This window comes from Enhydra lutris, unplaced genomic scaffold (genome assembly GCF_002288905.1).
Source record: "Enhydra lutris kenyoni isolate GAN:26980312 unplaced genomic scaffold, ASM228890v2 scaffoldscaffold10, whole genome shotgun sequence".
NCBI classification, from domain to species: Eukaryota; Metazoa; Chordata; class Mammalia; order Carnivora; family Mustelidae; genus Enhydra; species Enhydra lutris.
Genome location: NW_019154094.1, coordinates 2,305,522 through 2,319,939, shown reverse-complemented (window position 1 = coordinate 2,319,939; position 14,418 = coordinate 2,305,522). Strand labels below are relative to the sequence as shown.

Genomic DNA, 14,418 nt, shown 5'->3' with positions numbered 1-14,418 from the left:
ACTGGAAAGAAAAGTAGGAGGATGAAAAAGAAAATTTAGGTAGTTCTTCTTTCTGAGGGGAGGGACGATGAGGTAGGGGAAAGGCCCATGGGGTTTTCCACTGTGGTGGTAATGGTCTTTACTCAAGCCTATCATTGCTGCCTTTTATTCCTTACCTAGGGCTGATCAGTATGTAATAAAAATTGGAAAAGCAATGAGAGTTACAATAATATACATTACTATTCCAAGTTCTTTCAGTTGTTAGCTTACATAACATCTGCAATTCTGTGAGGCAAGACCTGTTATTGTTCCCATTCTACAGATTGGGAAAATGAGGCATAGAGTGGTTACATGACTTGCCCAAGATCATGCTTGAGATCAGAGTCAGAGTTGGGTTTTAAGCACAGACCTCACTTGCAACTAACTCCATGTACATTCTGTGTTTATGAAATTCCTTCATGTGTGCTGGGAGCAGGGGATTCTGTGAACTCAGCTTCTAGTGCTGTTCTAGACACTGGAGGTACAAAGTAAACAGGTTTGTAGGAACTTGACCCACAGGGAACTGCCCAGCTAGGTAAGTAGGGAGCCCTGGAGAGCAGAGATGTGTTGGAGTGAGGGCTGAGTCAGGGGAAGAGTTGGTGGCTGAGGAAGTTCAGAGGGTAGGGTCCGTGTGGGGAAGTCAGGGAAGTCTTCCTGGAAGAAGGGATGTTCCAACCGGGTATTGATGGATGAATAGGAGTTTGCCAGTTACACAAGGGAGTGAAGGATGGGATCCAGTCTGAACGTGTGCAAAAATCCACAGGCTGAGTGGCTTAAAGAGTGAAACAGATACTCAGAAGGAGACCTAGATAGGGAGTGGTAAAGACACAGACTGGACAGAGAGACGCTCAGACAGAGACACATGACCAAAAGAGACAAGGAGACAAAAAGAGGAACAGAGAGACACAGGGAGAGAAAGAGATAGAGAAACAGGCAATGAGAGACACAGACATAGAGACAGAAGAGTAGAGGGAAAGCAGAGAGACAGCAAAGAACTCAAGAGAGAGCCAGAGAACCCACAGAGCGATTCCAGGAGAGATGAAAACACACAGAACCAGTAGGGAACCTGAGTAGGACTGCTCTCTGTCCCTCTGGTAGGGAAGCCCTGGGGGCGGGGAACCCTCACCCGCTCCGGCCCTTTAAAGCTCCCGCAAGCCTGCAGCGCCCCCGCCCCATCAGGCGTCCCTGGGCTCCGCCCGCCAGCCCCACATCAGCACCACGTCAGGAGCTGTCCGCACCCCCGGTGCTGAACCAAGATGGCCGGCGGCACAGGCCGGGCCCCGGCGTGAGCTGAGCGCGGGCTGCAGCCCCGGCCATGCCCTAGTCCAGTGGCCGCTAAGCTCTACCTAACAGAGCCGGCCCGCCGGCGACCTCGGAGACATGTCTCTTCTTTGCGTTGGAGGTAGGAGGCAAGGCTGCGGGGCTGGGGACCCGTGTGGACCCGGACGGGGCTCGGGGTCCGTGTGGATGCGGCTGGATTTCTGAGGGGGTGACTCGAGTACACGCGGCTGGACTTTTGAGAGGGGAGCCAGCCCTTGTAGACACATCAGGACGCCTGAGGGGGTGATCCGTGCAGATGTAGCTGCATTCTCAGGGGGTCCTGGTGGCCACTGCTGGGGGTCGTACGGACGTGGCTGAACGCGGAGGCCCTTGCGGACGCCAGCAGGGACCTGGGGCTCTATCTGACTCCCTAATCTGGACTGGGGAGTCTGTGTAGACCAGGTCATTAGGTGTGGAAGGGGCTGGGCTGGGTAGTTCGAATGAATCGTGTAAGGTACTTGGAAGGAGTCCTGTGCAGTGAACTGCCTGTGGGTTCTCAGGAACGTGAAGTAGCCTCGGAATTCGAAAAGGAGTGCAGAGGGAGGGGTCTCCAAGACCTGAGCATGTAAGATTTGGGTAAGGGGGTTTAACTATCAAGACAACGGTGAGCTCTAGGAATCTCCCAGCCTTGGGTGTAAAGAGTCCTGGGAAGGGGCTGGGGAAGACCCTTCCCTACGTCCTAGGAGGGTTGTGAAAGGGTCTGGGGGAGCTTTTCGCGTTAACTCTTTGGACTCCCGAGTTGGGGCTGGGGGAATCGCCTGAGGGCCTCCCCACTCCCCACCCCCTCCAGCACTCCGAAACCAAAACGCGTAACGGGCCTTCCCCATAGGGAGCCGACCCCTCGAGGGTGCAGTGCAGGTCTGCACCCCTCCCAGCATCCTCACCTCACCCACTTTGCACCGAAGCGAGGTAGGGAGAGGTGGGGTGGAGCTATTTTGGGGCCTGAACGCCATCTGCACCGAGGCCCACGCCCAGGCCCACGCTCTGCGTTGGGGTTGGGGAGGGGGAGAGACACAGGAGGGACATGATCGTTGCCCCGGACTTCTGGGTTGGGGGCAGACCCAGCCTGTCAGGACTCGTGTGTCCTGAGCATTCCTGCTAAGAACTCAGGCTCTGGGAGACCTTGGGCGGCGGTGGTTATGACGAATAGGGGCTCAAGTCTTATAGAGGTCTCATCCTTGGGTTTCAAGGACTGGGGTCCACCCCCCTCACTCACACCTACTCCCTCCAAGAAGGCTGAGGTCAGGGAAGTGTGTTGGTCAGGCCTGAGATGTCAGGCTTCTAGAGACCTTAGGCAGCAAGAATTGTGCTGTGTATGTGAGAGAGAAAGAGACAGACAGCTGAACACCGGCTTCCGCCTGGACCCCAGTGAACAGGCCCAGAACTGGGAACCGCCCCCGCCGCCCCTCCCCCCTCCTCCCCTCCCCCTCTGTCGCTCCATTCACAAACCCTGCCCCGCCCGCTCCCTGCCTGTGCGGCGACTTCCAGAGTGCTGTCGTGCGGGGCTGGGCAGGCGTGGACGCGGGTGTTCTTAAAGGGGCAGGGACCTGCTTTCTCTGAGCTCTTCCCCAACTGTACCTGATGGTGACAGAAAGGCCCATAGATCAAAAGCCAACTACCCCCTGACCTAAGGAGTTAAGGGAGTGGGAAGGTGCAGAGGATCCCTTGGAACCGCCAGGGGCTAGGCCTAAAGGAAGTCGAAGGTGAATGTCCAACCCCCCTACTGGCCTCTTCCCCTCCTCTAAGTAGTCTAAAATTGGGGGCCAGGAGGTGGGGGGCGGCATCTGGCACTGGAGGAGGGGGTCAATGTGAGTGTTCCTGGCTGATTCTCTTCTCTGCTCCTCCCACCCCCACCTTATCCTGCCTCACATCCTCCAAGTTGTGTTCTGCGAGAAGGTTTGCCTAGTTGTGTGTGTGTGGTGGTGGTGGGGGAAATCTCACCATTAACTCTGACGCAAACTGGAGGCTGGACTGCGGAGGTGGTGTGAAGGGGGGGGCAATAAGAAGGGTGAGGCTTCCAGAAACAGAGGCCTGGGGGAAGAATTATGTTGGATGATTCTGTGGAACTTACAGGAAGGGAATCACCAGCAGAGTGGAGGGGTGTTGGTGGGAGGGGCAGGGCTATGGGTGGGGTGGGAAGTAAAGCCCTGAGATGTATGGTGGGTGGAATAACACTGAGAGAGAAAGGGAGAGGCAGAGGGGGAGACCAGGATAAATGGAGACAGGGTGAAATACTGGGGGGAGTGATGCCTAGAGTGGGGAGGCCAGGGGGATGAGGGGTTGAATGGGAGGGGAGAGGGGGGAAGGGAGCAGTAGAGCTAGGCTGGGAGGGCTTTCCGTGGGTCTGAGCTCAACCTTGGAGATGAAGAAATTCCTATACTTTCAACCAGAGGTCCACTCATGTTTGCCCACATCTGTACACACATGCACTGAAACACTCATACACAGACAGTCTGTGTCAACAGTAATGCCCAGGATCCATCAAAGCTCCATGAAGTCCACATGCCTGTGGATGTACACTTATGGACACATGTGCACATTCATATGTGTGTGTGTGAACACACACATGTATATGGGACACAGCCACTCTGCCACGTAGGCATGGCCCCTGAAATATAGGCAAGTGTGTCCACATGCATGTACACAGACATGTGTGTATCCAAACATGCTTGATGCACGGTCACAATATCCATGTCACATAAAGATCCACTCATGCCCTGACATACAGGCACATACCTAGGTATACCTGTTAGGACCCCAATCTCAAGAAACACACATGTGTACACATGAGCACATGCCAAGGCTACATGCGTACACGCATGGAGACACTTGCCTGGACATTCAAAGCAGCCCCTTCCAGCAGGTGAATGCTGGTGAGTACACACAAGTAAACAAATACACTTTCCATATTGTATATTCCATATACAACTGTATAACACACACATCCATACACACACAACATATGTTTCTAATTGACATTATCACCTGTAAGTCCTCATGTACCTAAACTCACACATACTAGCATGTCCCACATACAGTCACACTGTACTCCCTGACACATATGTACAGATCATCACCTGCATTCAGATGGTAAAAGTAAGCACATGTCCTTCCATGCACATATGTACATATATACACACCTGCCTGCCCTGGTAACACTAACAGATACACATGCAAACACACACACATGTCAACTCTTACATACATACCTGAGAGCAGGACATAGGACACCACCTAATATAAGTCTTGCCTCTGCCCCCTCTCATTTCTTTATCTTTGTGGAGTCCCAATGCCCCTCTTCCCCCAACAATCCACTTGCTAGGGCTTGGTAGAGTCCTGAGGCTGCAAATGCCAAGTACCTGGTTCCTTCATGAATTCATTCATTTATTTAATCAGCAAGCATTAGCTGAGCACTTATTCTATTCCAGGCACTGTTCCTGGAGACCCAGCGCTATTCTGGCCTCATGTTGGTAGAGTCAGAGTGGGAGGAGCAGGGAAGGGCTGAGGGAGTCACGGAAGGTGGTATCCCGGGCTCTCTTCCTTTGGGAAGCCTGTCTTTACCCGCAGCCTCCCCCCCACCCCACATCCATTTGCCTGTCTCCGGGTCTCCGAAGATGGGGGGGAGCTAAGCAGAAGGGAAGTGGTGCTCTAGGTGGAGGGAACAACACATTCAAAATCATGGTCGTGAGTATTCCGGTCTAGAGCTTCTTATATACCTTACAACATTTTGCCAGGCCACTCAATGTTTTTAAAGGCTCCATAAATATTTCATGAATGAATATTGCATACAATTAGCAAATTCATAAACTAATAATATCAACAACAAGCCCCATTTATCCGGCATTCTTCAAGTATGGTGTTGAGGACTTTTTGCCCACTGCTTTCTGTAATCCTCACAGAAACCCACTTTACAGATGAGGCAAACTAAGCCTCAGGGAGGTTCAACAACTTGCTTAGTGCCACAGAGCCAGAAATGTAGCTATCTGACTCCACAGCCTACTGGGATTTGGGGGCAAAAGTTGAGCCTCTTCTTGGAGGAAGGGAAGCCAAGTCCCTTTCATGGGATGAGAATCTTCCTGGGATCACCTTCTTCCTTCAACCACTCAATAAAGAGATGTGTCATTTCTTCCTGATTCATTGTGGCTTTTCCTCTGCTCCTCTCCCAGGAAGCTTCCATAAACCCCTCTGCTCCTGGCTACCTTGTTTCTGATACCATGTAGCCAGGGGAGTTTGTATCTGGGTCTTTGCTCTCACTGTACTCATAAGATGCTCTCCGGGGTTGGCTCTGATTCATCTTCAGGAGTGCAATCTTAGCCCCTTCCCTAACTTGTACCTCACTTTCTTCCCACACACAATGGGGTTCCTCTGTGAGGTGCCAACCAGGACATCCCTAGTCCACCAGGCCTGGGTTCAAATCCCTAAAACCACCACTTCCTGGCAAGCCCTTTATCCTCTTCATTCCTCAGTGTGCCCATCTGTAGAATGGACACATTAACAGTACCCACTGCCTAGGTTTGCTAGAACTCCAGTGATATGAGGCACGCAGAGCCTTTGGCACAATGCCTCATCTGTGGAAAGGGTCTGTAAGTGTGAGCCGATGACAGGAAAAATCGATGATGGTGTTTTTATTAATGGGGACTAAAAGCTTTCCGTGGGTGTAGGACATTTCCTGAGAGCTCACTGCGTTCTCAGGCCTGAGGAGGTCTCAGTAGTATACAGGATGTAAAAAGACGTCCAAATTCATTGGAGGTAATTGGGCAGGGACAGGGGTTCAGCACCATGGACAGAGCAGAAACAGCACCCTCCACACCATGGACAGCGCCCGCCTGTGCTGAAGGAGCTGATCCTAGGACAGGGCTGCTGGAGGAGGAAATTCTGTCATTACTTCATTGAACACAATTTAATGAGCACCTACTATACGTCAGGCTTAGTTCTAAGTGGCAGCCCCTGGCAAAAATACAGACAGAAATCCCTGTTAAGGTTCTTGGTGTGTTTATGTTTTACACCGAAGTCTTCTGTTGGGCTCTGGCTTATTTCTGTCAATGGAGGGTGAAAGCCCTCTCTCCCAGTTGAAAGCCAGTGGGGCCAGTGTCCTTACCACAAGGCTCATGTAGGCCATCAACATCACATATAAAACCACCAAACATCTTAAAATCGATTTCTGAATTCTTCGTTTCCCTTCCCTCTTTCTCCATCTTGTAGTGTCTTCTGACACCCAGTAAGCATCTCCCGAAGAGGGGCTTTCAGGCACTTCCCTTGATGGTTGGCATCTACTCCTCACCTGCCCCCACTCCAGACCTGGAAGGTCATGGAGGAGGTGCCCAAAGACTGCAATTTGTCTCAATTAGAATTCAGGTTCATCTAGACCCGCACACTTAGAACCCCACTAAATAATACAAATAGTAATGATATTGGTAATGGTAATTATAAAAATATTGGTCATGACAGTATAATAAGGCCAATTCTAAAAATGATGAAAAAGAAAGGGGAGCAGGAAGAGAAGGGAATATAGGAGGAAGAGGAAGGGGAGAAGGCCCTACTTCGCTCCATTTTCCAGATGCAGAAACAGAGGTCCAGAGCCTGGCAGAGCCTATAGGAGTCCCCAGCCTGAGCCCCAGCTCCCACCACCTGGCCAGCATCTGCCTATGTAACCACATTAATCAGTCAGGGCTGATGGGGCCCCCAAGGGCCGTGCAGGCTGCTGACAGTTGTGAGGCAGTGTCTCCTGCTGGCCTGTCAGAGGGGAGGGCAGTGGGCACCTCCTCCACCCGCCACTCCCAGCTGTCGCATCGCCCACACACTCTGTGCCCACGTTATAAATAGCCTTGTGCGTGTGACCAGGAGCCGGCAGGAGAGGAGTGGTGCTTCCGCCCCGGTGACCCCGATACTGCAGCTCGGCTCCAGCTCGAGTTCCAGCAGCGCCAGCGAGCAGGGGGAAAGTGGCAAGGCAGAGATGTGATGACTGTGGTGGTGAAGGCGACAGTGACTCGGACCATTTACTGCCTGGAAAGACGGAAGGAGATGGACTTGGTCCCTTTTCCGAGCTCCACCAGCCCCTACCTGAGTCCCCTCCTCCTCTGAGCCCCACCTCTGATGACATCTGCTCCTCTGCCTTCCTGAGTCCCCTCCCCCACCAAGACCTTCCTCCAGCTCTGGAGCTTTCTTCCTTAGTCCTCTCTCCTCCACCCCCTACCCCATACCCCATTTCCCCTCTGAGTGCTCCTCTCCACTCTGAGCCCCCTTCTTGATTCCTAATTTCTTTCTGAGTTTCCCCCTCCTCCCTCTGAGTTCCCAGTGATGAACACATATTGAGGTCTTCATTCTGGACTCACTGAAGGAGCCTGGGAGCCAGGGCCTGGCCTCAGGTAGAGCACCCGCCAATATCACTCCACTGCCAGTGGGCCCCAACTGAGCTCACTACCCTCTGGCCCACTGAGGCTTAAGGAGGAGGAAAGTGGGCAATCTGAGGGAGTGGGGGATGAAAGAGACAGAGACAGATGGAGAAGGGAAGGAAGACAAACAGAACCAAGAGGAGGGAAACAGAGACGTTCCATCCCCCACCAGGAAGAGAGGATGGAGGACAGACCTTAGATGATTAGCCTCCTCTCTGAGCCCTGCCCCTGGTCTGTAAAAAAGGATACAGAGCAGGAGCTGCAGGCCAGGGCCCAGGCCAGGCCTGGCTAGACAACAATCAGGCCCTCATCTCTCCCTCCAACCCTTCCCTTCCAACTCTGCCTCTTCTTTTTGCTGGCCCTCCCTGGTGGACGTCTGTGTCTCTCTTTTTCTGTGTCTCTGAGTCTCTGTCTCTGACTCTCATGACTTGTTGTCTAACCCCTCCTCTCTGCTTCTCTTTCTTTCCCCATGTTGATCCCTCCATGTGTGCGTGCCTTTCTCAGCCTGTCTGTGTCTCTTTCGCCATTCTTCTTCCCTGCCCTGCCCCTGCCTCTGCATCATCTCCACTCCCAGCTTCACAGTCGCCAGGTGTGCAAGCAGGAGCTCCCCTAGGAGGGAGGTCAGTAGCTCCTGCCAGGTATATTCCTAAGTGTCCCTGAGCTTCACTCAGTCCCAGGGGTGAGAGGCAGGAAGTTGAGCTCCCTATGGGCTGAGTGAGGCTGAGGGTATGAGAGGGGGCCAGTGGGACAGAAGCTGAGCATGTCTTCAGGAGAGGGGCCTTTACATGTGAAGTTATGTGCCTTGAATGAGGAGGTGAGAAAGATAGCACACGGTGACCAATTTAGGGGTGTGGGAGAAAGGGAGACAGAGACACAAAGATAAAAAACAGAGAGAAGGCCAGATCTAGAAAAACAGAAAGAGAGAGACGGAGAGAGAGATGGAGGTCCAGAGAGGGGGATTCACTTGCCCAGGTTCACACAGCACTGTAAGCTGAACCTGGATCCACCTGACTCTGAAATGGTGCTCATTGCTCCCAATGTCCAGCCAAGGGCTTTGTCTGTACTCTAACCTCCCAAACCCAAACCCAGGTGTGATAAGTACAATGCACAACCCATTTGCATTTAAAGTTTCGGTTTTCTTGGAGGGTTGGCATTGGCATAGGAAGATAATCATTCTCTCTCTTGCTCTGTAACTCTAGGGAGCTCACTTAGTACTTCTGAGCTACAATTCCTCCCCCTGCCCCCCCGCCCACCAGACACGTACACCGTCTGTCTACAACAGGAACAAACAGTATTTATGGCAAGTGTTTAGAACTACTCCATGTCCCTCACCCTTGATGGGAATTCTCTCTTCTCTGGTTTCATTCGGGTGCTTTTGCAAGACAGAAACTCAAGTGATGAGGACAGAGATAGGAACCCAAGATGGGAGGCCATGGCATTTTCCCAGAAAAGGGCTGAACTTGACTCTCAAAAGAAAAGAAAAGATAGAAACACAAGTTTGTTTCTAGGAATTTATCCTTCAACTTACTGCACATACTCTTCAAGATGCACTGAGAAACAGAAAGTTTCTATAGAGAGTGTAGAAAGCTGCCATTTGTGTAGAAAATAAAATAATGTACACACGCACACAATCGCCGAATCAGAAACCGTCTATCTCTAGCACTACAAAAAACTAGTAACATGGATTGCACCAGATGGGATCGTGAGGACTGGGGTAGAAAAGAGCCTTATTCTCATTGTATGCCATGGATTTTGTAAAATGTGCCTGTACTGCCTACACAAACAAAAATGTTCATTGAAAAGGAGAAAGGCAGAACTGTAGAAAGCAGGGGAAAGAGCTCAGTTTGGGAGCTGGTTTTGGGTGGAGACAGAGAGTGAATGGTAGAGAAGGATGGTGGGGGCAACTGCAGGGTACCAGAGATGTTGAAAGTAAGTTTAATATCCTGTGAGAAAAGCCAGTAGAGAGTGGAATTGCTTCAAGTCACTGTGAGTTGATGTGAAACATAAAGAGACTGGACCACATGGGATCCTGATGTATATTTGGGTTTCACCTTTCATAAACAAGTTGGGCTGGACAAGCTATGTGGGCACTCTGGAGCCAACTCTCTGGACTGTTCTGTTCCATCTTGCCTAGTCCCCTTTGAATATTAGACCTCAAACCCCTGGAGCATTTGGTAGGACAGACTGAGCTGGATAATTGGGGTAGAAGTCTCACTAGCCTGACAGATGGAGGGAATCATTGGAGATTGTCTTTCTCCTCTCTCTATCCCTCTCTCCTTCCCCAACTGTTCTGTCTCTGCTGCAATCCTGGAGGGCTTCCTGTGGGAGGCCCCTCCTATCCCCTGCTCAGCTCCTTCTTTTGAATCCTGTTCAATTGTGGGTAAAAGCACAGCTGGAGGTGGGGGAGCTTTGCATGAGTTTGATGGGGAGGGATGAGGGACAGAAATTATGCCCAGGATCCAAATTTCCTTCAACCCCTTGGTCTGCTTGTACTCATCTGTCTGATGGCTTCTTTCTCTCCCTCTCATCCCTGCCTCCCTCCTCTCCTTCCTGTTTCTCTTTGTCTCCTTGTCTCTTTGTCTCTGTCTCTGATCTCATCTCTTGATCTTGCTTTTGTTTCTGTTTTCTGTTTGGTCTCTTGATCTGTCTCTTTTGCTCTCTATCTTTGCCCTTCCTCTTTGGCTCGCTCTTTCTGTGTCTCTCTCCTCTCTGTCTCTCTTGTTACATTTCTATTTTGGTGTGTCTCTCTGTGTCTCTGTCTCTCCCTTCTCCCTACTCTCTACCCGTCTCCCTTCCCTTTCTTTGTCTCTCTCCACAGTCAAAAAAGCCAAGTTTGATGGTGCTCAAGGTAAGTGGCCTCTATTCCTGTCTTGTCCTGTGTTGTCTGTCTGTGTCTTGGAGAGATAGCGGAGGGGGTCTGAGCCAGTGATAGGGAACTTGGGCTGCATGTCTGCTGAGCGTCACAGAGTGTCAGACTTGGCCTGCAATCCCAAAGTCTCCCCAGCCATCTCCTGGAGAATCCAATGGAGGTGGTGTTCACCTTGACTCAGGGGCCCTTCCCAGGACCCTAAGAGACAGGGTGGGGATACTTAGATCTGTCTACAGGTGGGAAAAGTGAGGCTCAGAGAAGTGAAGAGAGTTTCCTACTGCCAATTTTGTTCCACTATCTGGTGCCTCAGTCTTCCCAGCTAAAAACCCAAAGCTATTGTACCCAGTAATTTCTAAGCTGCAAGATTAGGCATCCCAAAATTCCACATCTCCTTTTACCAAGACCCTTCCCTTGGGCTCTGCGGGACTGGCGGGGAGGGACTCTGGGGTTTAAGCACAGAAACAGCTCAGTTTATTTGACCTCGTTATTGGACTGAGGCCCCAAATACACGGAGACCCTGGGGGATCACAGCAGGGTCATCTAGAGCTTGAGAATGGGCACAGGGGGTCCCCAAACCCCTATGTTGACCTCCACTCTCACCACCACAGAGAAATTCAACACGTACGTGACCCTGAAGGTGCAGAATGTCAAGAGCACGACCATCGCTGTGCGGGGCAGCCAACCCAGCTGGGAGCAGGATTTCATGTTGTGAGTCTGCAGTGACTGGGCTAGCATGGCCTGGCACCTCGCTGGTCCCACAGAGCAGAGCCGGACACTTGCATGTCGTCTGGGCATCCACTCCCTCGTCCCTCGGCCCCATGTCCGGCCATTAGCATTGCCTCCAAAGCCCTTCCTAAATCCAGTTGCTTCCCTTTATCTCCATGGCCACCAGCCAAGTCCCTGCTGCCCGCCAGCCTCCGCCCCTGGCCTCCTGCTGCTGCCCGCCTCCTGCCTCCCAGCAATCTGTTCTCCTCCAGGCAGCCAGGGGGATATTTTTAAAACTGCAAATCACATCCTGTCACTCTCTAAACTTGCCCGTGGCTCATGGCTTGTGAACCTCAGAACAAAACCCACACTCCTCTCCACAACACCCTCTTTCCAGGCCTGGCCTCTGTGACCTGCCAGTATCTCTCTCCATCACTCCTGGCTCACCTGCCCCAGCCACCTCCACCTCTGGACCATTCCCCCAACATGTCCAGCTTTTTCCCATCCAGGACCTTTTCGCTTGCTCTTCTCTCCTCCCCACTCCCTCCAGCAGGGTCCTTCTCTGTCCTTCGAATCTCCATTGAGTCACCTCCTTAGGGAAGCCCTCCTTGACCACCATCCCCAAGCTGCCATTGGAGAGTAATTTTAGGCCTAGCCACCAAATATCACTTTAGTCATTTGTGTGATTTCTTGACACATTTCTGGTTCCTGGTTTCGGACTGTGAGCTCTAGGAGGGTGGGTCCCAGTTGGTCTCTGTCTCCACTGTGAGTCCCACCCCCATGCCAAGGACAAGGCCTGGCACACAGCAGGTGGCTCAATAAGTATTTGCCTAACAACTGAAAGAATTCAAGACCTGGACCCTCCCCTCAACCTGGAGCCACTCAGGGCCTCATATTACTTCCCATCTTCTCTGATGATGACCAACAACATGTTTTATGCCCTCTTCTAAGACTTTGTTTAAATCCGTTTTCCCCACAGCCTTGAGAGGGAGAGTGCTAATCTACTCCTCATTTTACAGAAGAAGAAACAGAGGACCAGAAAGGCCAAACCACTTGCTCAGTGTCACACAGCCTACACTTGGCAGAGCTGAGATTTGAACACACACAGCCCTCAAATTCCTGAGCAGTGCTTGGCTGCGGACTAGCGGTGATGGAGGCCATGAGAGAACTCAGAGTCAGGATCTTGAAACGGAGGAGTTTGGGGAAAGAGGGGAGGAGCTGGCCCTACAATTCTAGGGAAGATGTGAAGGGAAGAGACAGGGTAGTCCCCAACTCCCTGAAAGCCTATTACTGAATGACCAGGTCACAGCTATATGCCAGGAGAACATTCATTAAGATAAATCTTTGGGGGGCGCCTGGGTGGCTCAGTGGTTAAGCCGCTGCCTTCGGCTCAGGTCATGATCCCAGGTCCTGGGTTCGAGCCCCACATCGGGCTTTCTGCTCAGCAGGGAGCCTGCTTCCTCCTCTCTCTCTGCCTGCCTCTCTGCCTACTTGGATTTCTCTCTGTCAAATAAATAAATAAAATAAAAAAAATAAAAAAAAAAAGATAAATCTTTGGTAAATTGGTAAATTCAGTGAGCTGGACATTCACCAAGGATTTCCCCCAAATCTGCATATTTTAGGGTGAGTCCTGCAAGGAAAGTGCCTAGAGATGGTATTATTCATGTTCTCATGCGTGTCCCCATATGATTGAATAGAGATGACCCTGGGAAGGATGGAGACATCCTGAATACCCTCATCGTGGGGTAATAAGGAGCCACAGAGGATGTCTGAGCCTCTTCCTCACTTAGCAAGTACTCTCGGGGTCTGAGGGCTCAAGGAAGGGCCAAGGGAGTTGGTGATACAAGAGATGTGTAATGTATTTCCCCACTCCTTCCTTCCCAACTTGTAATCCTGGTTCTGCTATGATACCCTGAGCATGTAACTTAACCCTTTGGCCTCAGTTTCCCTTCTGTAAAACAAGAACCACTGTGTTACCTTCCTGGTAGGACTCACCCAGGCCTGGGTTTGAATTCCAGTTGGCTGTGTGTCCTAAGGCAGGTGAACTGAATTTTCTAAGACTTTACTCCCTCATTCTTACCCCATCATGCCCCTCCCCTCTCTCCACAGCGAGATTAACCGCCTGGATTTGGGGCTGACAGTGGAGGTGTGGAACAAGGGTCTCATCTGGGACACCATGGTGGGCACCGTGTGGATTCCCCTGCGGACCATCCGCCAGTCCAACGAAGTGAGTGGAGGGCCAAGGGCTGGGGAGGAGTACCTTGGAGGGGCCCAGAGGCCAGTGGCCTTCACAAGATGAACGTGTATCTCTCTCCCCCAACAACGTTTGTGACGGTGGTTCCAAAGTCACCAGGGTCTGAACTCCTTCCATCTTGTTGCTCTGCCTTTCTAGGGAGAAAGCAGCCCAGGATGGCTGCTGGAGGATCCCCATTACATCTGCATTGCCAACAAGGGAAGAAAATGTGGCAAGGGAGGGGGCTCACCCTCTCGGTTAAGGGCCTAACCTGGAAGCTGCTCACAGCACTTCACTCACATCTTATTGGCTAGAACTTAGTCACGTGGACACTTAGCTGCCTGGGAAATGTAGTCTTAAGCTGCACAGCCTTGGGCCCTGCTGCAAATAAATGTATTTCTATGGAAGAAAGGAGAAGGGTTATTATGGGTAATTAGCACTTTGTGCTGGGAGAAGGCTACAACAGTCCTGAAGGTACTAGACAATAACCTTGGCCTCTTCCCTCACCTCCTGGCCTTACATCTCACCCCTTCCACTCAGACCCTTCATGCTGAGCCCACCGGGATCTTAACCACCCTAGGACCATTCCTTGCCATCCCCGCTCATCTCCTTTGGGATGCCTTCCTGATGGCACTCGCTTACATTGCCAGCCTCATCTCCCCTGCCCCCCTCCAACTTCCACCCCTTGTAGGCCCCAAAGATGGTCTCTGAACCTTCGCATGTGCTGTTCCCTGGGCTTCAAGTATCCCTTCCATCACCCTCTAAGCTCAGCCCCCATGGCCTCTCCTCCTGGAAACTTCCCTAACTTCCCTCTGAATACCCCAGCCCCACCCCACCCCACCCCTGGCTCTGTCCTGACCTCTCCAGGTTGGAGGTTAGCG

General features: G+C 51.7%; 1 protein-coding gene across 1 annotated transcript in view; it reads left to right on the top strand.

Moving 5' to 3' along the window:
- The first annotated feature begins 1,271 nt into the window (after positions 1 to 1,271).
- Positions 1,272 to 14,418, top strand: part of LOC111144141 (unc-13 homolog A) — a 58,773-nt gene continuing 45,626 nt past the window's right edge. Inside the window, exons 1-4 of the mRNA XM_022498299.1 lie at positions 1,272 to 1,420; positions 10,549 to 10,578; positions 11,208 to 11,307; positions 13,414 to 13,531. Coding sequence (XP_022354007.1) covers positions 1,399 to 1,420; positions 10,549 to 10,578; positions 11,208 to 11,307; positions 13,414 to 13,531 — 270 coding nt within the window. The 5' untranslated portion in view covers positions 1,272 to 1,398. The remainder of the gene's footprint in view (positions 1,421 to 10,548; positions 10,579 to 11,207; positions 11,308 to 13,413; positions 13,532 to 14,418) is intronic.